Source organism: Micromys minutus (genome assembly GCF_963924665.1).
Source record: "Micromys minutus genome assembly, chromosome: 4".
NCBI classification, from domain to species: domain Eukaryota; kingdom Metazoa; phylum Chordata; class Mammalia; order Rodentia; family Muridae; genus Micromys; species Micromys minutus.
The window spans coordinates 25,720,156-25,743,284 of record NC_137973.1 but is presented as its reverse complement, the minus strand read 5'-3'; the positions used below and the strand labels follow the sequence as shown (position 1 = coordinate 25,743,284).

The 23,129-nt window shown below is 51.0% G+C and overlaps 2 protein-coding genes across 7 annotated transcripts; both read left to right on the top strand.

The window, feature by feature from the left end:
- The first annotated feature begins 491 nt into the window (after nt 1-491).
- On the top strand, nt 492-8,629 carry FDPS (farnesyl diphosphate synthase). Of its 2 annotated transcripts, XM_080915310.1 has the most exons (10): nt 523-563; nt 1,295-1,511; nt 1,602-1,764; nt 3,089-3,229; nt 6,430-6,510; nt 6,601-6,723; nt 6,996-7,157; nt 7,743-7,820; nt 7,903-8,037; nt 8,406-8,629. In XM_080915310.1, the coding sequence occupies exons 2-10, from the start codon at nt 1,333-1,335 to the stop codon at nt 8,604-8,606; spliced, it is 1,263 nt and encodes a 420-aa protein (XP_080771436.1). In that variant the 5' UTR covers nt 523-563; nt 1,295-1,332; the 3' UTR covers nt 8,607-8,629. The 2 variants fall into 2 exon arrangements, with proteins under 2 accessions (XP_080771437.1, XP_080771436.1); XM_080915311.1 differs by lacking the exon at nt 1,295-1,511 and having other exon boundaries at nt 492-563.
- A 1,085-nt stretch (nt 8,630-9,714) lies between these two features.
- On the top strand, nt 9,715-18,030 carry RUSC1 (RUN and SH3 domain containing 1; the record flags this gene model as incomplete). 5 transcript variants are annotated; one of them, XM_080915644.1, is made up of 10 exons in its annotated part: nt 9,715-11,056; nt 11,288-11,698; nt 12,471-12,569; nt 12,677-12,753; nt 12,869-13,043; nt 13,114-13,219; nt 13,385-13,431; nt 13,973-14,522; nt 15,583-15,705; nt 17,370-18,030. In XM_080915644.1, the coding sequence occupies 10 exons, from the start codon at nt 9,715-9,717 to the stop codon at nt 17,536-17,538; spliced, it is 3,099 nt and encodes a 1,032-aa protein (XP_080771770.1). In that variant the 3' UTR covers nt 17,539-18,030. The 5 variants fall into 5 exon arrangements, with proteins under 5 accessions (XP_080771770.1, XP_080771769.1, XP_080771772.1 ...); XM_080915643.1 differs by having other exon boundaries at nt 9,715-11,065; XM_080915646.1 differs by lacking the exon at nt 11,288-11,698.
- Between the last annotated feature and the right edge of the window lie 5,099 nt (nt 18,031-23,129).

Sequence of the window (23,129 nt, the reverse complement as noted above, 5' to 3'; positions counted from 1 at the left end):
CTCATTATATGACCCAAACTGACTTCGAACTCTTGATCTTGTTGCCTCACTCCTTCAAAAGGCTGGAAAAATGAGCGACCTCACCTAGCTAGAATCAGAGATGTAAGAAGTGATTTGCCAGCGTTGGAAATTGGAAGCTGCAAGGCTGGTTATTCCGGGATCTTGATAACAAGTTCAACCAGAAGCACTGCAAGAGTTACCAATGGGAACCAGATAGCGAAATTCCCAGACTTTTCCTGCGTGTACTTACACCGCCCACCGTTCAGTGGGCTGATGGACCGCGCGCCTCCCTTTCATTGGCCGGTCGTCACAAGGCCCCATGCTCACACGAGGTCATTTAGCCAATCAGAGAACTCGGCTACGCCCACCCTGAGGCACAGCCTTGAGTTTCTTGCGGCCTGGTCCGAGGCATGCTGGGAGTGGTAGTATTATATTTAGGTTCTGTCTACCGAGCTGGAAGCCTGCGAACTACAACTCCCAGAGTGCTGACCGGATGCACTCTCGGCTTTTAGGTATAAGCCGCAAACGTCTTGGACCACGGGAGAATCCGCGTTGAAGCACAGGTGAGAGCTATTGTTGGGGCTGGAGCTAAGGTTTACTCCTGTCTCAGGTCGGGTGAAGAAGCTACGAGGCACCAAAGGGCCAGCCATGTCGGAGTTACGGGTCTCGGGGTCGGTGGGCCAGACCGGGCGTTTTCCTTGTACTTTCGTTACTGTCTAAACTCTGTGCTGGTGTGTTCCTCAAGTACTCCGCACGCCACGCCGCAAGTTTACTCTTGTGAGCCCTCCTACGCCCACCTGTTGCTCGGGAGGTCGGCTGCGGTTAGCACCAGTGCCCGTACAGTCGACGAGCCCACAGCATCTTCGGTTCCAGTCCCCTCATTGGACTTAGCTAAGCCCGAACCTCCCTCTTCTTCCCCTACACGCGGAACCCCCCTCCCGGTTCTAGTTTTGGCTCTTCGTCAGCTCAGCTATCTAATATCTACTGAACCTGTTTGGTGTCTCCATTAACAGTGTGACTTAAGGACCTTCCATCCCGTAACTCTCCGTACCGAGTTGTAGTGAACGCAGCCTTGGAAGTAGAAAGCGTTCAGTTTTAGCCATTTTCGGTTTAAGTGAAAATCTATTGGATCCCAGTCACTCCGACATACTTTTTATTTCCTCTGTGTCCTTTATGTAATTCTTGAATTTAGAGGCTGGGTGGGGCATTCTAATGCAGGAGGTAAAACGCTTGGCTTGTGGGGTACCTTAGGTAACTGCTACCAAGCATATGCCTTCGGTGCTTGCTCCTGCAGGGAGTGCTTGGTGTCCCCCACCCCCATGCCCACCCAGGATGCCCCTGTCCCGCTGGCTGAGATCTCTGGGGGTCTTCCTGCTGCCAGCCCCCTGCTGGGCACCCCGGGAGAGGTTGCTTGGTTTCCTACAACGACCCTCCCTGGCATATGGGTGTCCAGTCCTGGGGGCCTGGCACAGTGCCCGCTGGTGGTGCCAAGTGTGGACAGAGGAGCCTCGGTGAGTGTGGTTGGGGTGCGGGGCTTTGGGGAGGGAAGCACCGGAACCACCCTCTCATTCGATTGTGTGTGTGTGTGTGTTTTCCCTCAGAGCATTTAGCTCCTCTATCAAAATGAATGGGAACCAGAAATTGGATGTTTGTAACCAAGAAAAGCAGAATTTCATCCAGCACTTCCCCCAGATCGTCAAGGTGCTGACTGAGGATGAGCTGGGACACCCAGAGACAGGGGATGCTATTACCCGGCTAAAGGAGGTGAGGGATTCTGGACTAAAGTCAGTAGAGGTGTGGATTTCAGGAGGGTCTTGCTAAGAGCGGAAGTAATGCTTTTTACCTGAGTCTCTGGAGTCGGTGGGCCCCTGTGCTTCAGCCCACCTCCCAAATATTTGGCTCCCTGACTTTTGACCATCCAAATGGCTTTGCTTGAGAATAGAGCCTTGGAGCCAGTGAAGTTTGATTTTTAATGCCTTGAAACTATAAGATAGCATGTTATACGAAGTAGATACTAAGAGGCCGTTGGCACTGAGGCCTGAGGGAAGTTATTGTATTGTTCAAAAGCCTGATCAGGAAGGAAACGGTTGCTCGCCTACTTGAGTTACCTATTTCCCTTCAGTCTCTTGAGTTTAATTTCTTAAGCTAGTTTCTTTCTGTTTTTTAAAGTCCACATGGGCTCAGACACACACCCCTGGCCTCAGCCTACTTACTGTATGCCTTATCAATTATGGTACCATCATGCCTAGACTGGGAATTCTTTTCTTTTAAAGACATGCATTTTTGTTTATTTTATTTTTTTTTTTTTTGTGCATTGACATTTTGTCTGCCTGTATGTCTGTGTGAAGATACTTGTGAGCTGCCATGTGGGTGCTGGGAATTGAACTCAGGTCCTCTGGAGGTGCAGTCAGTGTTCGTCACTGCTGAGCCATCTCTCGGTCTAGGGAATTTTTTTTTTTTTTTAAATAAATGTTGTCTCATCTCTGAGGAAAAACCAAGGAGAAAAGTTTTCATTGTCTATCCTGTGTAGGTATTAAAGAGCTATCTCTTTAGTTGGGTAGGGCTGCTGTCTGGCAGAAGGCACAGTTGAGAAGGTCCCAGGAGGAGGACACTGGAGGTGTCAGAAATAGCCTTGACCCTTGCTGTTCCTTCAGTGCCTTTCTTTGGCTAACTTTGGAAAAGCCTTGTTTTTGGTTTGTTTGTTTGTTTGTTTGTTTGTTTTTCTGTAGCCAGGGCTGGCCAGAACTCATTATGTATCTGAGGCTGGCCTCAAACTCATGCAGTCTACCTGCCTCCACCTTTTGAGTACTGAGATTATAGGAGTTAACCATCACTTCACACTCGGGCCCTTGTCTTCAGTACAGGCTTGTTTGCAGGTGGTCCAAGTTCTCTGCTTGCGGGAAGAATTGGGTGTACCTTATGTAGCAGGTTCTTGGGTGCCATATGCCATAGGACTTTGGAGAAGAAATGAAGAGGGAATGATCCAGGGGCTCTCCAAGGGGGAGTTGGGATTCAAAGAGGGAGAAGGGAAGGGGAAGTCTTCAGGTCCCTGCTGTGTGGACTTTGATGTCCTCTCACCCTGCCTCAGGTCCTGGAGTACAATGCTGTAGGCGGCAAGTACAATCGGGGTTTGACGGTGGTACAAGCCTTTCAGGAGCTGGTGGAGCCGAGGAAACAGGATGCTGAGAGTCTTCAGCGGGCCCTGACTGTGGGCTGGTGTGTAGAGCTGGTAAGAAGGGTCAAAGGAGCCGAGGTTTCTGCAGTTGGGGGTTCCTTGAAGAGAAGAAGCTCGTTTGTTTTGTGTTAGTGTTTCTGTGTCTTGTGTGTGCTACAGTGTGAGAATCACTTCAGGGACTGAGAGATGGGCACAGAGAATTGGCAGAAATGCTAACCTTAAATCTCACTGGGTGGTGGTGGCCCATGCCTTTGATTTCATCACTGGGTGCAGAGGCCAGTGGATTTCTTTGAGTTCTAGGCTAGTCTGATCTACAGAGTAATCAGGGATACTCAAGAAACCCTTGTTTCAAATAACAGAAACCTTACATTTCTTAAACTTAACAAAGGAGACATTTCATTAAAAACAAAAAAGAAGGTAGAGTTTTAAAGGCTGATTAGACGGTGTGGCTGGTGAGAGCCGAGTTTGGATGCTGGGACCATAGGAACGTCCAGCTGTAGCTGTGAGCACAGCATCTGCATGACAGGTAGAGACAGGAGGCTGGCTGGGTTGCCTAGCTTGGAAAGAGAAACCCTGTTTCAAAAGAAAACATTGATCCGATAGAAAGGACACCTTCTCATGCCCACACCGAAAGCACACAGCTGTGTGATGGGTGGTACACATCTGTAATGCACACACCCAGCTAGTGCTGGGACATAGAGACAAGCAGGTGAAAGATGCTTTGTCTCCAGAAACTGAGGTTGAGAATGTGGAGGACACTTGATACTCACCTCTCGCCTCCAAGTATGTGCTCAGCCCATACACGCATACAAACACGTGTGACAGACACACGCCCACAAGGCTCTGTCGGTGGGATGCCTGCTGGGCAAGCAGGAATACTTGTGTTCGGTCTCTCACTTCATACAGCAGCTGTGTGCATCTGTAACACCCTCCTGGGATGGGTAGAGATACGCACATCCTGGAGCTTGTTGGCCAGTCTGGCAGTTTTAGTGGGAGACCCTGTCTCAAAGAATAAGGTGGAAAGGCTGGTGAGATGGGTCAGTGGTTAAGGGGCCCTTACAGAAGACGGGGTTCAATGGTTAACACCCACATATCTATAACTTCAGACCCAGGGGGTCTGATACCCTCTTCTGGCTTCATGGGCACCAGGCATGCACACGATTAGCAGACAGACGGGCAGACTAACTCAATGTGTAGAAAATAAGTAGTGCTTGGTCAGCAGCACGTATGTAGAGATTAGCGCGGCCCCTCTGCCAGGAGACACAGATTCGTGAAGCAGTCTTTTCTATTTTCTCATTTCTATCAAATGTGTGAGAAAAAGACATATTGGTACCAAATATATGTTATATAAAATTTTAAAAAATGAGGAAGACACTCAAGAGAATCTTCCCAAAATGAGGAGGCTATCCAATGTTGACCTCTGACCTCCACATGAATGCATTTATAACACATGTACACAGAGCACATTCATATGTGAAACATGTATGCATACACTACACACACACACACATAAACATGTACACACATAAACAGCTCAGATCTTTGACATGTTCACTTACTGAAAAGATTTCCAGAGCTACGTGAAAGCTGTTTCCCCAAGGTAGGGCACATGCCCCACCTATGGCTCTAATTTATTTCAGTTCTGGCTCTACATGTCTGTGACTTTTTTTTTCTTCCTGGGTGGGTAAGGGGTCCAAGCAGGTAATGAAGCCTAGGGCCTTGTCTATTATAAACACACTCTTACCCCTTAGCTACGTCTCTGCCCTTTGGTTTTGTTTTTCATGATAGGGTTTCTCTGCATAGCACTGGCTATCCTGGAACTTGCTCTATAGACCAGGCTAGCCTCAAACTCAGCTCCACCTCCTGCTTCCCAAGTGCTGGGAGTAGAGGTGAGCTCCACCAGTGCCTGGCTGTTTCTGTTTTTGAGACAGGGTCTCACTGTGCACAGCTCATACACATTCAAGATCATCTCTCCAGCCTTCTGAGTGCTGGGATCTTAGGTGCATGCCATCGCTCCTGACTTACACTGACTTACTAAATTATCGGTCTATTAAATAGACAAGTCTGTGGTCTTTGGATGATGGAATGATAGACTTCTATTGAGAATTGTAGGGATGGGAGGGTGAGTCAGTAAAAGTTTTGGAGCCCTGAATTAAGTTTTTGATAAAGCCAAGTCATTCAGTTGAGGCAGTTGCCATGTAACGTGTAGCCTCACTGGAAGAGTGAGTGGTTCAGTGTTCAGGAGGTGGGCTGAGGACCTTGAGATTGAGACCAGTCTGGCCTTCATAGTGAGACTGTCTCAAGAAATCAAAACCCAAAAGTGTCATGGGTGTTGCTGAGTGTTCAGTCTTCCATCTCCTTAAATAGAGAGCTCTTGGGAGGCGCCACTCTGGGGTCAGGGCTAGGCTCTGGGGCTATCTAGAGGAGCCGGCAAGTGAGCCCTTTGCTGAGATAGAAGAGCGTTTACCAGCAGGCACAGTGAGTCAGTTGGTAGCATGAAGCCCTGAGTTCAGTGTCCAGCAGTGCAGAGAACCAGGCACGGCAGCAGACAGCTGTGATCTCAGCCCTGGGAAGTAGAGGTCAGGCAGAAGTGCACATCCTTGGCCATGCAAAGAGCTTGGCTCTGTCTAAATAAAAAAGCCATCGATAGCCAAGGTGGTGCTGTTGGGGTGGTGCTCCTGGATGTGTGACTCTCAGTCCACCCTAGTCCATCACAGAAGTCAGGGTGGAAATTAACGCAGATGCCATGCAGGATGATGACTGATTTGTTCCCATGGCTTTGCCCAGGCCTGCTCCCTTACACCCCAGAACTTCCTGCGCAGGGATGACAGCCCCCACACGTGAGAAGGCCTCACAGTCTTGCCCATAGGCTAACCTGGTGAGGGCACTTTCAGTTGAGGCTCCCTTTTGTCAAATGACTATAGCTTGTGTCAAGTTGACCTCAGACGAGCAATACAGTCACTTAATGGAACAAAAAGTCATTGCTGTTTTGGGCAGGAGTGAGCTACATGAAGAGGTTTCGTGTAGCTCGCCGCTACCAGGAGTCCTAGGTGACTTGAGGTGGCAGAGGTGTATTTTAGTCTATTAGCCTGAATATAATAAGGGTGCATATGTGCAGTCAGAGGTCCCGTAACTTGTCAGGGTCCCCACAACCAACCCTTCTACCCAGTGCACAGCAGTGGCCAGAGCAACAGCGGTCACTGGGAGAAGGCCCCTTCCAGAGCCCTGGGGCCTTACTGTGCTGCTTCTCCTAGCTCCAGGCTTTCTTCCTCGTGTCAGATGACATCATGGACTCTTCCCTCACTCGCCGGGGGCAGATCTGCTGGTATCAGAAGGTAAGGCAGACCACAGGGGAGGTGGTTGAGGTGTCTGCTGTGATGGTTTGATCTGGCCAGCAGTAACTTGTTTCATGCTGTTCCTAACAGCCAGGCATAGGCTTGGAAGCCATCAACGATGCTCTGCTTCTGGAAGCCTGCATCTACCGCCTGCTGAAGTTCTACTGCAGGGATCAGCCCTACTACCTGAACCTGCTGGAGCTCTTTCTACAGGTGCATTGCAGTGGGGCTGGGGGCCCACAGCTGTCCACCATAGCTCCAGCCTCTGTGGGGCATGCTCTCTGCTCTGCTAGGGTTGACTGGGAAGGGGTACAGCGGCAAGCAGAGGCAGTGAAGAAGGCTGTCGTGTGATTGTGAGCACCGAGTTGTTCTCCCCCCGCCTGCCTGCCTAGTTGTCCGCTGCTTGGGATACAAGCCCTGGGATGCCAGCATTTCCTGAACCTGGAGAGAGCCTGGCTTACAGACCATGTTTTCTTCCTCCCTAGAGTTCCTATCGGACGGAGATCGGGCAGACGCTTGATCTCATCACTGCCCCCCAGGGCCAGGTGGATCTTGATAGATACACTGAAAAGAGGTACAAGTCTATTGTCAAGTACAAGACAGCTTTCTATTCTTTCTACCTGCCTGTCGCGGCTGCCATGTACATGGTGAGTGACTGGCGGCTCCACTTGGGACAGGAGGGCACGGAGTAGGCACATTCGTTGTATGACCTCAAGCAAGCCACACAGTCCCTCCGGTACTGGAGAGTTGAGGCTATGGGTGGTTCATCTGAGTGGGAGGGGCAGAGGGAAACTGAGGCTGAGGCAAGAGACTGGGTATGGAGGTGGCTCACGGTCTGACCTGCCTCTTCAGGTTTTCTTTTCGTTTTGTAACAAGTTAGAGTTGAGGGCTCAGAGGTTAAGAGCACTGTCTGCTCCTCCAGAGGTCCTGAGTTCAATTCCCAGCAACCACATGGTGGCTCACAACCATCTGTAATGGGATCCGATGCCCTCTTCTGGTGTGTCTGAAGGCAGCTACAGTGCACTCATATACATTAAATAAAAAAAGATGTTGGAGTTGAAAGTGGAACTGTAATGGCTTCCCAGGGGAAGATGGTGTGATGCCTTCAGAATGGATTTGTTCCTTAGGCCTTCCGGGGAGGGGCTGGAGGTTGGGCTGCAGTTAAGCAAAGCCCCTGGGAAGCATCGGGAAGGACAAGGTGCTGAGGTCATGCTGCCTCACTGTCCCTACAGGCAGGAATTGATGGGGAGAAGGAACATGCCAATGCCCTGAAGATCCTCCTGGAGATGGGCGAGTTCTTCCAAATCCAGGTAGGAACGTCCTCCAGCAGAGTGCACATTTCCTCTTCCGCTGCCTGGAGGCCTTCTCATCTCCTCTCTGCCTGCACCCTAGGATGACTACCTTGATCTCTTTGGAGACCCCAGTGTGACTGGGAAGATTGGCACTGACATCCAGGACAACAAATGCAGCTGGCTGGTGGTTCAGTGTCTGCTACGAGCTACTCCTCAACAGCGCCAGATCTTAGAGGTGCCCAAGTGGGGGCTGGAGGTGGCATGTTCTTTTGCTGAGAGGGGATGGAGTGGGAGTGGTTAGGAGAACGGTAGGTAATCTTGCTGTCCGGGAGACATTTGGCAACTCGGTGCAATTTGGTATATATGCTGAAGATAGCCAGCAGGCAGAACCAGGAAGATGTTGGACAGTGCCAGACAACACATAATGCCCAACAGCTCTCAGTAGTGTCAGGGCTGAGCGAATACCTGAACTTTGGGGTGGGGGAGGCAATGCTTGATACCTTGGATTCCCAGAGATGAGAGCTTTGCCAGTTTTCTGGAATGTATGAATGAGTTGTGAGGGCCTTTGGGCCCAGCCAAGTAAAGCCGTTTTCCTGCTTCCAGGAGAATTATGGGCAGAAGGACCCAGAAAAAGTGGCGCAGGTGAAAGCACTGTATGAGGCGCTGGATCTGCAGTCTGTGTTCTTCAAGTACGAGGAAGACAGTTACAACCGCCTCAAGAGTCTCATAGAGCAGTGCTCTGCGCCCCTACCTCCATCCATCTTCCTGGAACTAGCAAACAAGATCTACAAGCGGAGAAAGTGACCTCAAATTGTAGAGGCTGGGAGGGAGGGATCTCAATAAATTATTGTTCAACATCCTGTGGTTTTATGCTTGTGTCAGTTCAGCTTTACCCAGAATGGAGGGGTGGCGGTGGGCAACCTGAATCCAGGGTGGCGAAAGCACGCATTCCTTGAGACCCAAAGCTGCTGCGTTGTAGCTGGGTGACATACTGCGGGTTGGGAGGCGGTCCTGAGCTATGCCACGCCCATGCGTGAAGGGGTGCGGCTGCGCAGCCGGTGCCCCTCCCCTCCGCTCTGTTCCCTGCTGGGCGGGGACGCAGAGGAACCCAAGGCCGGAGCGATTCCAGGAGGACTGCGGTGAGGAGGGCTCGGTCTGAGGGTGCGGATGGATGGATGGATAGATGACACGGGAAAGGATCAGTAAAGAAAGAAAAAGAATAAAGAAGCGGGTGGTGGGTGGAAGATGGACGAGCCCAGAGTGAATGGCCAATCCTTGCTGTTGCGGGTGGGTGAGGACACAGGCTGAAGCCTAGAACCGAATGGGGAGTGGGGCAGATGCAGAGCTGAAAAACAGAATGCTTCCTCTTCCTCCAGCCCAGACCCCTCTCCTGCCCTAACAAACCAAACCCTTCGTCTTGTTCTCCACCATCCACCTCACTAGAGCATCTGGGCGGGGTCTCCTTCCTTCCAGGGGTAGGCTGGAGGACAGAGCTTGATTAGGAAGAATCCGTGTGTTCTGGGTCCTATTTTTCAAGCATCGCACCCCTATATTCTGGGGTCCACTCTTTTTCAAGCTTCGCACTCCCCCCCCCCCCACGGTGATCAGAGTACAACCGCATTCTCTGATGACCCTCCTCCGCTCCTTGGAGGTTATCTTCCGACTCCACCTGCAAATACTGCAGTGGAAACTAAATGGCCTGCTCATGGCGATATGAATCTCATTTAAATATTTCCCAAAGCAGCCAGATCGTTCCTGGGCCTGTTTTGGTCCTCAGTTACCTCCGGTGCCCTCAGTAGCTAGGTTTCAACCACCCCTGTTTTCTAGGTCTGCATCTGTGCTGTCAGGTAGGTGGATGAGAGACGCTTGGATCCTCTTGATTCTCTGAAAGCCATACGTCGTCCTCAGCACCATGCTGTCCCCTCAGCGGGCTTTACTCTGCAACCTCAATCACATCCATCTCCAGCATGTCTCCCTAGGCCTGCACTTGTCCCGCCGTCCTGAACTACGAGAGGGACCTCTGAGCACACCCCCGCCCCCAGGGGACACAGGAGGCAAGGAAAGCACGGGGCCCTGCAGCGGGACCCTGGTGGACGCCAACTCCAACAGTCCAGCTGTGCCTTGCCGATGCTGCCAGGAACACGGGCCTAGCATAGAAAACCAGCGGGACCCTTCCCAAGAGGAAGAGGCTGCCTCGCCTTCAGATCCGGGATGCTCTTCCTCGCTCAGCTCCTGCTCAGATCTTAGCCCTGATGAGTCTCCAGTGTCAGTCTACTCTCGAGACCTGCCGGGTAATGAGGATGCCAACCCCCAGCCCAGCGTCTTCCCCTTGGAGCTGGGCTCTCCTCTGGCTCCGGTGGGCCCTAGCACCTGCTCTCCAGACAGCTTCTGCTGCTCTCCCGATTCTTGCTCCGGAATATCTTCTCCGCCTGGACCTGACCTGGACTCGAACTGCAACGCCCTGACCAGCTGCCAGGACCTACCTTCCCCAGGCTTGGAGGACGAAGAAGACAGTGGGGAACAGGATCTTGCTACCTCTGAGCTCTCAGAGATCGAAGATGGGAGAATTGACACAGGGAAAGCAGAGCCCAGTTGGAAAATCAACCCTATCTGGAAGAGCGACACAGAGAAAACTGAAGCCGGGTGGAAAACCATCGAGGACCGTGACTCTGGTTGGAAAACAGACGAAAATACAAACTCGAGCTTGAAAACGGAATCTGGGAAATTGGCTTCTTGTTTGAACACCAATTCTGGTTCGAAAATAGATGCAGGGAAAACTGATGGGGGATGGAGAGGTGACGTCAGCCAGGAGCCGGTGCCCCATCGGACAATCACGTCCTTCCATGAGCTGGCCCAGAAGCGCAAGCGGGGTCCGGGGCTGCCCCTTGTGCCGCAGGCCAAGAAAGATCGCAGCGACTGGCTCATAGTCTTCTCGCCCGACACTGAGCTCCCGCCGACTGGGTCCCTGGGAGGTTCTTTGGCACCTCCCCGAGAAGTCACCACCTTCAAGGAACTCCGGTCGCGAAGCCGAGCCCAGCCGCCGCCAGTCCCGCCCCGGGACCCTCCGGCTGGGTGGGCCTTGGTCCGGCCTCGACCGCCTCCCCCTCCGGTCCCTCCGCGGAGGAAGAAGAATCGGCTTGGGCTGCAGCCTATCGCAGAGGGGCTGTCGGAGGAGGGCAGGGCGGCCAGCCCCCCGGCTGGTGAGGAGGCACCCGCCGCGCAGGAGCCCGAGGAACCGCGCGCGCACGCCGTGGGTAAGAAGCGTGGACCCGCAGGAGGGCGGGTCCCGAGCCCGCCCCTCGTCCCCTCCTTCCGCAGTGTCCTCCCCGCCCCATCTCCAGGGCACGCTCTGGGAAAGGGAAACCGGGTGGATCTTGGAGTGAAGGGACTAACTCTTTGCTCCTCTCTTTCCCGCCCCTCCTTGCCTGGCTGCCGGCCGCGCTGCCCTCCCCCTCCGCACCTGGCCCCGCCAATCCCGCCTGCAGCCGGTCCCTCGCTATTCCCTCGGCCCCCGGTTTTCCGGTTCTCGGCCGACGGGCGCCCCCTGTTGGAGGGTGGGGGCGCGGGCGCACCCGGGTCCCTGCTCTTTACGCCTCTGACCGGGTGGTCTAATTCCCGGCTCCGGCTGCTGGGGGCAGCGAGTCCCCCGGAGGAGCAGCTCCTGCCTGTGCGCCTTTCCCCAGTGGGAGCCTATTCTCCTCCCACGCGGGGGGCCTTGCCTTGCCTGGCCAGCCCCGAACTGGCACTGCTGCTATCCCCGCTCTTCCCCAGAAGTAGCACCTTCCCCGCCGCGGCGCCCCCACCCCGCCAGGTTCCCGCCCCCCCGCTGCCAACACCACCGTGTCCGCCGACCGCCCCTCGCTGGACCAGAAGGCCACCACCTCCGCCCAGGCAACGTAAGACGGACCCGGGCCAGCCCCGCGGGCCGCTCCTCGGCTCGCTGTCCCCCCCAGTACTGGGCCAGCCTGCGTTTTAGCCTTTTTCTAGGGTGCTTGGCTAGGTCTCGCCCTTGGAGTTGGGCAGACTCCTGGCGGGCTTATTAGTCCCGAGGAGGCTGGCTTTGCTGGGGGTGAGGAGCATGAGTGCTCCCCTCGCCGCATAGCGGGCTTCACCTGGTCTCCTGCCCAGATTAAGGGGTTCATTGTTAGGGACCTGGGGTCACACACCCTCTGTGAAATTCCTCCGCTAGGGAAGTTCTTGGCCTCGGTGGTTTGGACCTTCTGACCCATCCCAGGAGATTCTAACCACATCTCCTCCATTAGTCCCGCTGTAAGTAGGGTGAAGCTGGAGCCTAGCATTGACAAGGTGCAAGGTGACTACGTGGGTTCTCCAAGCTCCCCACCCTTTCCCGTCTGTCTGTCTTTTCATTGGTCGAGGCTCGCACGTGCTTGGAGTGGGCGCAGCCCTCGGTTTCCTCGCCCAGTCTTCTTCCTTCTTAAAGGCCCAGCTAGCTGGTCGGTGTGGCTCCGACTAACCAGAGAGGAAGGGCAATGGGAACAGAGGTGGGGGCGGCGAGGGCCGGGGTTTGCCTAAGACTGCCCTCGGCTCTAAGCCCCAAGTGGCTGTGTTCTTTCTCTCCGACTCGCAAACTATGAGACCAAGGGAACCGGCGTCCTCTGTGTAACCCTTGGCAAGTAAGCGTCACCGCGTCCTTCTTCTCTTACTTAGTGCGCAGTTCCTGGTCGTTTGCCGGTGTTCCCGGGGCCCAGCGGCTGTGGATGGCAGAAGCCCAGAGTGGGACTGGCCAGCTGCAGGAGCAGAAGAAAGGTAGTTACCCTTTCCGCCTTCTGAATGACCCTTGGTCTATAGCTATCCACCCCAAACCCCCGTCGAAACCAGGGGCTTTGGCGTGTCTTTCTTCCATCTCCACCCAGGTCTCCTGATAGCTGTCAGCGCTTCAGTGGACAAAATCATCTCGCATTTTGGGGCTGCTAGGAACTTGGTTCAGAAGGTGAGTTGGTTTGAGGGAAGATCTCCGAGGTGAGGGGGAAGTGGAAGGACGCAGGAACACTTGGCTAGCCACGCCTCTGGACCCTCTTGCTTTGCGCTTTGCGCGCTGTCCCCAGGCTCAATTGGGGGATAGCCGACTGAGCCCAGATGTGGGGCATCTGGTATTGACCACCCTCTGCCCGGCCCTCCATGCTCTGGTGGCTGATGGGCTGAAGCCATTCCGGAAGGACCTCATTACTGGGCAGCGTAGGAGCAGCCCTTGGAGCGTGGTGGAGGCATCTGTGAAACCAGGTGAGCCTCGAGGGATGGGATCCGATGGGCGTAGGCCCTGACCCTGGCTGACCCTTGTCCCCGTCCTCAGGTTCCTGCACACATTCGATGGGATCTCTGTACAGCCAGGTCAGCCGACTGGCCCCGCTGAGCAGCAGCCGCAGCCGCTTCCACGCATTCATCTTGGGCCTCCTCAAGTGAGTGTGGCCGCTCCCCCAACTGCTCTCCTGGCCTTGGATCCACAGGCACATCACAGCTAGGACACAGTAGTGGAAGCTCTGTTTCCAGAGAGCTCCCCTCTCTAGTGTTTCCCTCATTCTCCATCTCTTCCCTGGATTTACCACCTCTCTTTTCTCCTCCAGCACCAAACAGTTGGAACTCTGGTTTTCCAGCCTCCAGGAGGATGCAGGTCAGAAGCTCAGATGGGAGGACATGGTACCGTCCGTGGGGCTGGGAGAGGACAGGCTCTCTCCGTGGTCCTGACTGACGTCAGAATATACATCTAGGGGAAGAGTATGGGACGAGAGTCAGCCCAGGCTATCTAGCCCTTCCTTTTTTTCCACTTGAGGTCTTCCTTGCTTTGGGGTCACCTCTTGTTCCCTGCACTTAGAATAGGCCCCCTCCCCTTCTTGCTTCCTCGCAGCTTTCGATTCTTCCGTGGGTCTCTTCCTCAGCGAGGTTCCAGCTCTACCCTGAAAGGCAGGGCCTCACCCCTGTTGTGTGTTCCCAGGCTCTTTGTTCTTTTCCCGTTCTAGCTACTATGCAGTGTTTCTCAGTTAGCAGCACTAAGTGGACCAGTCTCCCCCGGGAGGCAACGGTTCCACATGGGCGGAGAGATATTGGTCAGTTCCGTAGCCCAACTCTTCCTGCCTCTGTTGCCCACCCAGAGCGAGAGTTCAGAGGGATGTTTGTTGATTGAACTGGGGTTGACGTTGGCTGCTCTTTTCCAGGCCTACTATCCCTCCTGTATCTGCCCACCGGATTCTTCTCCCTGGCACGGGGTAGCTGTCCGTCCCTGGCTACAGAGCTGCTGCTTCTGCTGCAGCCGCTGTCGGTGCTCACCTTCCACCTGGACCTGCTCTTTGAGCACCACCACCACCTGCCCCTGGGCCTGCAGCAGGGGCCTGCCCCTTCAGGCCCTCCTCCCGCCCTCCAGCAGACTATGCAGGCTGTGCTGCACTGGGGGGGACGTTTGGCTCAGAGTCTCCGAGGGACTTCAGGGGAGACCACTACAGACTCTTCAACGCCCTCCACGCGCCCTCCACCGGGCAGCTGGTGGGATCAGCTGACCCAGGCTTCTCGGGTCTATGCCTCTGGAGGCACTGAGGGCTTCCCTCTTCTCCGGTGGGGACCCAGGCGTCCTGGAACTACAGCCGAGGCTGCACAGGAGGCACCTCCACCCACGGAACAAACCACAGCAGGCAGGGGCGTGTGGTTGGGACGGCTATTTGGCGTGCCTGGGTGCTCTTCAGAAACCGAAAGTGGAGCCTTCAAATCCAGGTACGTGCTTCCCTGCACCTGCACGCAGTTCCTTTTCTCACCTCCGGCTCTCATCAGCGCTCCCAGTAGCCAGTCAGTGAGGATTCTCTAGCTAAGAAGCAGGCAGTTGGTTTTTGTAACCAGGGGCTTCAGTGGTTACATTCACAAATGATTACGTTTTAGTGACTACATACAGTTCCTAATTTCAAGCTGAGTGGTGGTGGTGCACACCTTCTTGACATTTTTTTTTTTTTTTGGTTTTGATCGTACATCACAATGGCTGCTTCTGAAACATACCAGGAACAGACCTTTGTATTCCAGTTACTCTTGAGAAAGCTACTTCCCCAACTACCCATTCAGCGCACTCCTTCACTTCCTCCCAGGCATGCTCCGACCTCACCCCTTCCCGGCACTTCACTTCTTCTGGGCTCTTCTGGGCTGGAGAGATGGCTCAGTGGTTAAGAGCACTGACTGCTCTTCTATAGGTCGTGAGTTCAATTTCCAGCAACCACATGGTGGCTCACAACCATCTGTAATGGGATCTGATGCTCTTCTGGTGTGTCTGAACACAACAACAGTGTACTCACATATGTAAAATAAATAAACAAACATTAAAAAAAAAAAAAGAAGGTGAACGAGGCCTTCTTTAGCCTGGCAGTGGAGGCACAAGCCTTTAATCCTATCTCATAGGAGGCAGAGCCAGGCAGATCCTTGAGTGTATGAGGCCAGTCTGGTCTACAGAATAAATTTTAAGGCAGCCAAAGCTACACAGAGAAACCCTGCCTTGAAAAACCAAAAACCAAACCAAACCAAAATTCCTGATTTCAAGCTTGGCTCTTAGAGCTGAAAACATTTATCTCACTCTTTAGAAAAAAAAATTCCTGTCCCAGCAGGAGCTTCTTCATTGATGTCTGGTGACTTTAGCTATGACTCAGCCTGTGTAGACCCTGATGAGTCGGTAGACCTTACAGCCTCCACTGTGCCCTCAGCTCTGACTAGTCTCCCTGTGTGCCACTTGGAGGATTCCTGGGGTCTTTTTCTGAAGCGGTATGGCTTTGGTGACCTGCAGTCTTCCCTCTAGGAGACCATCCAGCTGGTTGCCCCCGACAGTAAGTGTCCTGGCTCTGGTGAAACGGGGGACATCTCCTGAGACTCCTCCTGAGGAGCTTGTGGGCTCACCAGCCAGCACGGTGCAGACTGACAGGTAAGGGCTGGGAGAACCTTCTGTGCCTGTGTGTTGTCTCCATAGAGTGGGCAGGAGCCAAGGGAAAGGCTTCGCTTCTTCCCTGCCCATCACTGCTGGGGCACCAATTTTTTTTTTTTTTTTTTTGACCCTTAGCTTCTTTCTCTGCAAAAGATGCTGGTCACGATGGCTGCACTTGGGAGCCTGACACAGCAGTATCTTGAGTTCCAGGCCAGTTGTGGCTCCTGCACAAATGTACAAATGTGGTGCACAGAACAAGTATACAGGCAACTGTACACATAAAAAATAAACACATGAAAAACTGGTGATTTTTTTTTTTTTTTTTGAGACATAGTTTCATTATGTAGACCAGGCTGGCCTTTAACTGATAGAAATCCATCTGCACAATTAAATAAAGGTATTATGCATTGGGTTTTTATTTACTTAAGACAAGGTTTCCTTGTGTAGTCCTGGCTGTCTTGGTACTTGCTTTGTAAACCAGGCTGTCCTTGAACTCACAGAGATCTGCCTACTTTTACTGGGACTAAAAGTGTGTGCGATCACACTGTGGTTTCTTTTTTATACAGGGTGTGTTTAAGTAGCCTAAAGTGGCCTTGAACTCAGTATGTCTCAGCCTCTCAAGTGCTGGTATTAATGGCATGCACTACCATGCCTGCTCAGACTTTTATTTTGAGGTCCCGCTTCTTGTGGGTGTTTTTAGTCCATTTGAATTATTTTTTAGATTATTTGTGTTTATTTGGGAGGCAGGGTCTCACTACGTAGCTTAGGTTGCTGGCACGTGGACACCTGAGCGGCCTCACTGGCATCCGCTGTCACACACACCTCACTTAAATTAAGCTTTGGGTTGTCATCCACTCGGTGTGGCCCAGGCACTTCTTTGTGCCAGGCATTATGCCAGAGACAGAACAAAAATTACCCCATTTTGTTTGTACCCCACTTTTAAGAAGTACATAGTCCACTGGAGATGAGTGTGACTGGTCCCTCAGACAAGCCCGGGCATGAGAGTGTGGCTGTAGCCTGCCTAGGGACAGACCAGGGAGCTGCAATCCTGGAAGCCCCGGCTTGGGGCTCGGTATTTTCAGTATTGGTTCTGGTATGTGTCTGGTAGGGAAAGTGGAAGTCCTTCAGTAAGGGAGACTTGTGTGGTGACATAATGCATGGGTCAGTCAGCCAGCCAAGGATCCAGGTGTCATTCTGAGGCTGTGGAAACCCTGGAAGGGGCTAGAGTCTGACAATGGTACATGCTTCAGAGGAACTGCCTCAAGAGAAACTCTCAGAGATAAATGCTTCCATGTAGTGCCCCGGAGAAGCTGGAGATCCAGAGCAGGGCAATGGCTGCCCAGCTGAGGAGCACAGACAAATGAGCCCATGGTGAACTTAGTGATGGATTGTCAAGTACGGATGAGTAGAGGGTGCCCCCATAAAGAAGGCCATCTTATTGGCATATGGGTAATTTGAAACACCAGAGGGAAGTGCAGTTTCAAGTGAGCATTTCAAGAGTGGGCTTGTGGTTCAGGAGGGCCAGGACCCTAGAGTTGACATGTCAACGGGTGACCCTTATCTTCATCTCTTCTGGAGTCCAGAGAATGTTGTCTGGGCAATCTGCTATAGGACGGGGACCTGGACATTTTGTCCCTTCATTCACCCTTCTTTACTTCCCCCAGGGCAGTCCGGGCTCTCTGTGACCACACTGCTGCAGGACCGGACCAGCTGAGCTTCCAGCGTGGGGAAGTGCTTCGTGTCATTGCCACAGTGGACGAGGACTGGCTTCGCTGTGGGCGGGATGGCGTGGAGGGGCTGGTGCCCGTGGGATACACCTCCCTTGTTCTGTAGCTCTGAGCCTCCTTCCTTTCCCTAGGCTCATGAATACTGTTCATGTGAACTGACCATCCCAGAATCCCAGAAACATTTTTTTTTTCCCTTCTGCAAACCCACATTTTTTTCTCATATCTATCTCTGTGGGCAGTTAAAATAAACTCTCCTTGTTCCCTCAACACCCACCTGTGAGGTGAAATCTGCTCTTGCAACTTCCCGTCCACAGGATCCCTTTCTCCATCTGCACAAGAGAACACGCTCCTTCCTATCTGCAAATCAGTATCTATCCCACCTCTTCCTTCACCCAAGTGGACTGTGCCAGTATAATCCACATGCCTTCCCCCACAAACCCGAAGGCCCCGTGGTCTCCTCACTCTGTTTCTAGCCCTTGTTGCCTGTATTTAAGATGTACTCCTGCTGTGCTAAGTGCTGGACACCCCTGGTGGGTGGGCCTGTGGCATTGGTCTGCCTCTTTCCTTCTTTGTCCCAATAAAATGTGGGAGTTGAACAGATACGTGTCCCTGTGTGTTTCACCTCATAGGTGCTGCTGTGGGGAAGTTCTTCTATACCTCCTCCCTAGCCAAGGAAGGTTTTCTGTTGTTTGTTTTTGAGGGGAGCAGGGCAGTATCTCTATGTAACCCTGGCTGGCCTCAAATTTGCAGAGATCTGTCTTTGCCCCTGACTACTGGTGTTAAAGGTCTGTGCTATCACACCTGGCTCAGATGCAGGGGTTGGTTTTAAAAAGTATTTATTTATATGAACACTCTATTTGCATGCAAGTTAGTACAGGGCACCAGATGCCATTGCAGATGGTCGTGAGCCACCATGTAGTTGCTGGGAATTGAACTCAGGACCTCATCTCTCTAGCTCCCTGGGTTTTTTTTTTTTTTTTAATTTTATGTGGGTGGGGGCACATCCATGCCATGGCTCACATATGGAGGCCAGAGGACCACTGTGGGAGTCGTTTCCTATCACTGTATGACAGTGGTTCTAAAGCTTCCTAATGCTGTGACTCTAATTTAGTTCATGTTGTGGTGACTCTCACCTATAAAATTATTTCGTTGCTACTTCATAACTAACTTTGCTACTGTTATGAACCATCATTAAGGATCTGATGTGTGACCCACAGGTTGGACCCGACTGCTCTGTTAGATCTGGTAGAGTTGCAAGCAGCTGGGAGCTTCCCCTGCAGGTTCATTAGTTGGTTAGGTTAGTTGAGTTTCCTATTAACCCTTGGTGGGGGGGGGGGGGAAGCTAAACTAAAATGCCCTAGGGGTTCTCTATAAAGGGCTGTCTAGATAGAGGAGTCATTAAAAAAACAAAACAGGATGCTATAATTATAATCAGGCAGCAGGAACACTGGGGAGAAACAGACCCACAGCACAGAAGAGAAATGAGACAAAGGGTCTGTGGGATTTTATCTTTGGGAGTTGCGGCTTAGTGATAAGAAAACCTTTAGCCTGCCTAATGTTTGGCTGTGGGTCTCTGCACCAGTTTCTATCAGCTGCTGGATGTAGCATCTCACAGGACAGTTATGCTAGGCTTCTGTCTGCAAGTGTAGTAGTACAGAGTATCATTGACAGCCTCGAATGTAGGCTGTCTTCCACGATGCAGGTCTCAAGCTGGGGCAGTCACTGGTTGGCCAGTCCCTTGGTCTCAGCTCCATCTTATCCCTGCATATCCCGCAGGCAGGCACGTTTTGGGTCAAAGGTTTTGTGGGTGGATTGATGTCCCCCTCCCTCCAGTCCGGCCTGGCTACAGGAAGTACATCGCCCTCCATATCCCCTGCTGCTAGGAGTCTCAGCTGGGGTCACCCATGGACTCCCAGGAGCCTCCTACATCCCATGCAGGTGTCTAACTCATTCCAGAGATAGCCCCATTCCCCATGTTGATTATGGATCCAAGCTAAGCTTTCTCCACTGAGCCATCTCCTTGGGTGTTTGTTTTATCCTTAAAAGAGCCAGTTTGAGTTTTTGACATTTCTCTCATTGTAAATGACTACAAGTGTGCATGTGTGCCTTTACCCTCTGGGGTGGTAGAATTAAAGGTGGGCCACCATGCCTGCCAGGCATAATCATATAATGCTCCCCCCAACATATACTACCGAGTTTGTATGTTTAAAGTTATCTGATAGTAAATATACAAGACTGATAGTGGGACCAGAAGTCTCAAAGACAAATAAACACACTCCTGAGAGCCTGTGATGGAATTCTGAAGTTTCAGAAACACTAATAAATACAGCTTTTATCTCCCACGGTGCAATCTGTTTGCCTCTTTCTGATCCCTGTTCTCTTGCCCATGGAATCAGGGAACACTTTTAAAGTGTTAGAAAAATCTGACTTGCTACAACATTTATAGTCACAGCCGAAGGGTCCAGCCTTGGGCAGGTGTGAGCAGAACAGTAGAATTTCCTTGCAGAATAGGCCAAGGATGTATGATTTAGTTTTATAACATTGTTATATCTAGAGCAAGAGTTTAAAGCCAGGCAGCGGTGGTGGCACCCACTTTTAATCCCAACAGTCTGGAGGCAGGGGCAGGTAGATGGATGGTAGTTTGAGGCCAGCCTGGTCTACAGTGTGAATTCTGAACAGATGTGGCTGGCTAAATAGAGAAACACTCTTGAAAATCAAAAGCAAAACAGAAAGGAAGGAAGGAAGGAAACCGATGGGGCCAGAGAGATGGTTCAAGAATGAAGAGTCCTGGCTGCTGTCCCAGAGGACCCGGGTTTAGCTTCTCAGTACTCACACGGTGAACTTACAACCACCTGTAACTCCAGTTCCAGGGGATCCAGAGTTGTCTTCCTGCCTCCATGGGCACTGCACACATGTGATATTAGATGTAACATGCAGGCCCAACGCTCACACCCATAAGATTAAAAAATTACAAAGTTTGAAGAGTTTTTGGGATCCCATGGTAAGAATTTGACATTGGACCAGTAACTTTAGGCAGGAATCTGATTTTAGGCTAGAACAAAGAAGTAGGTTTCAGGCAATAACTTCACTTTGGGCCAGGACGGGGAAGTAGGCTCAGATAATCCTGTCATCTTGACAAGCCCTTAGAAACAGTGATTGTGGGATTTCATTGCCTTGCTTGTTCCCTTAACCTAGAGCTGACCTTATTATTACTTGCATAATTAAAATGGAATTGAAATGGAATAAAAGCAGACTGGAAAATTGAACCCATCTTTAAGCCTCAGAGCTGGCTGGGGGTCCTGGTGCAGTATTGTCTAATCATCTTTCTTTTTAATCCTTGCTCTTCTGCTGGAGAAGAACCCGGCTGACCAACTGAGCTGGCTCATCAAGAAAGATAAAATGCATTCTATCCGAGTTTCCAGCACAAAAGACTATGTCTGGGACAAAATTAGGTTGGGAGGGGCTTTATCTGATTGAGTAGGAGTTCTTATAGATGTGGTGTGTGTGGTATGCACGAGTGTGCATTCAGAGGTCAGAAGCTGATGACAGGATTTGCCCTTGGTTGTGTGAAACCACAGCTCACTAATTTAGCATGCCAGTCAGCCAGCTCGAACCAGGGCTCCTCTGTCCTGCCTCCTAAGTGATATGGGGTCACAGCTGTTGGGGCTAAAATTGTGGTTACTGTGCTTGTATATCAAGGGCTTTACTCACTCAGCCATCTCTAGCCTCACTTCGGCTATTTCTTTTTTATGCGTGATTTTGTGAGACAGGGTTTCTCTGTGTAGTCCTGGTTGCTGAAACTCACTCGAAACCAAGTCAGCCTAGAACACAGAGATCTGCCTGCCTCTGCCTTCCAAGCACTGAGATAAAGGGTGTGCACCACTACCACCCAGCTCAGCTTTTTTTTTTAAATCTTTAACATTTAGTCGTTAGTTAAGCACATAAAGCCCATATCACTCAATCAATTTTTCATGAACTTTTTGTGAAATTCAGATCACAGTGTATCATCTATAATCTTTTTCACCTTCCGATCATCTATACCTTTGCACAGATCTTAACAAACAAAAACAAACCAACCCCCCCCCCCCACCACCAACAAAACCAAACCGAACAGACTCTCTTCTGCTTTTTGTTCTTGTTCCTTCTTGGTCTCACTTTGGCCATTTCAAAAAATTTACTATTTGAACACACAAATAGTTGGGAGTCTCTTGAACACATGATGAGATATTTATGGCAGGTTATTTAAGCTTCCCAAGCCTCCATTTCTGCTTTTGTTTTGTTTTCAAGATTTATTTTATGTATATGAGTGCACTGTGGCTGTCTTCAGACACACCAGAAGAGGGCATCAGATCCTATTACATATGGCTGTGAGCCACCATGTGGTTGCTGGGATTTGAACTCAGGACCTCTGGAAGAGCAGTCAGTGCCCTTAGCCGATGAGCCATCTCTCCAGTCCTCATGTCTGCTTCTTTAGAATGGATACAACAACTTCAAAGGGCTAACAAGAGAGCTGCCTGACTACACTACTGTGAAGTCACTTAACTGGTGCGTCAGTACTGGGTGTGCATACTTACTCACGAGTACATGGAGGCTATTTACAGCAGACACGCTTACACACAGCGTAGTACAAATGTGGCCCTGTGGTCACGTGTAGTAGGGTTTGAGGCCAGCCCTTGTCAAAAAGTGGTGCTGGGCTGGGAAGTTTGGGTCTTTAGCATACCTACATGAAGACACATGGAGGCCGCCATGCTGGTACTCACCTTCACTCTCAGCACATTTCTGAGTTCTAGGTCAACCTGGTTTACATAGTGAGACACTACCTCAAAATGAAAAAGTGGCATGTTTGACAAACAGCTAGATGTTGGATGCCTGGTACTGTGACCACTGTGGTGCCTACTGAAAAGGCTAAACTCAATAAGACAGACTCTAGAATAGAAGAAATGGCTCATGTGGGCTTAAGATACTGATGATAGTTTCAGAGCTGCCTTAGAAACAGGGTGAAGATGGTGCTGCAAGACGCTGTAGGGCAGAGAAGAGGCGCGGACAGCAAGGTAACCACTCCACAGTTAGGAAAAGTTGTTTCCATTTAATGCTAGACTTTCAAGGATTGAGATGCAAGCCTTTATGCAATTACATCCAATGTTAAAATTGGTAATACATAATTTACAAAGATTAACATCAAAACAATCATCTATTTAGATATGCTTTTCTGTAAAAAGGAAATATATTAGCAGCATTTATATTTTCCGCAATCACACAGCCTACAGACATGCAGACTAACTCTGTATCTATGTGCAGTGATGTAGTGCTTTGCCCCGCATTTCGACACCAAAACCCACCTGGCAGCTGGGGGTTGTTTTCATTTTGTTATTATAAAATAACTGAAAAATAAAAAAGGCATTAATTTCTACACCAGTAAGAAAAACAAGTTTTTGCACTTACCTAACATTTGATTGTCTAAAAAACATTTCAGTTTTTAATCTTTCAACAAAAGAAAGATAAAAATGACAGCGTAGTGTCTTTTGCTTCTGTTCTTGCATTTTACAAAGTTTTTTTCTTTCTTGTTTTAAAATTTTAGTGTTTAACACTATTCAAGGAAAACATTGAATTTAATCTCTTTCTTGTCATTTTCTTGCTTTTGACTAAAAGGAGACCCCCAAAGTGCCCTTAGTCCTCCCTCCCTCCCGCCCACTCCCT

Bases quoted from the DNA above. Each gene is read 5' to 3' on its own strand.
- FDPS (XM_080915310.1), top strand. From the start codon at position 1,333: ATGCCCCTGTCCCGCTGGCTGAGATCTCTGGGGGTCTTCCTGCTGCCA. The intron at 6,511-6,600 runs GTAAGGCAGACC...TGTTCCTAACAG, and splicing joins AGATCTGCTGGTATCAGAAG to CCAGGCATAGGCTTGGAAGC. The intron at 7,821-7,902 runs GTAGGAACGTCC...CCTGCACCCTAG, and splicing joins GCGAGTTCTTCCAAATCCAG to GATGACTACCTTGATCTCTT.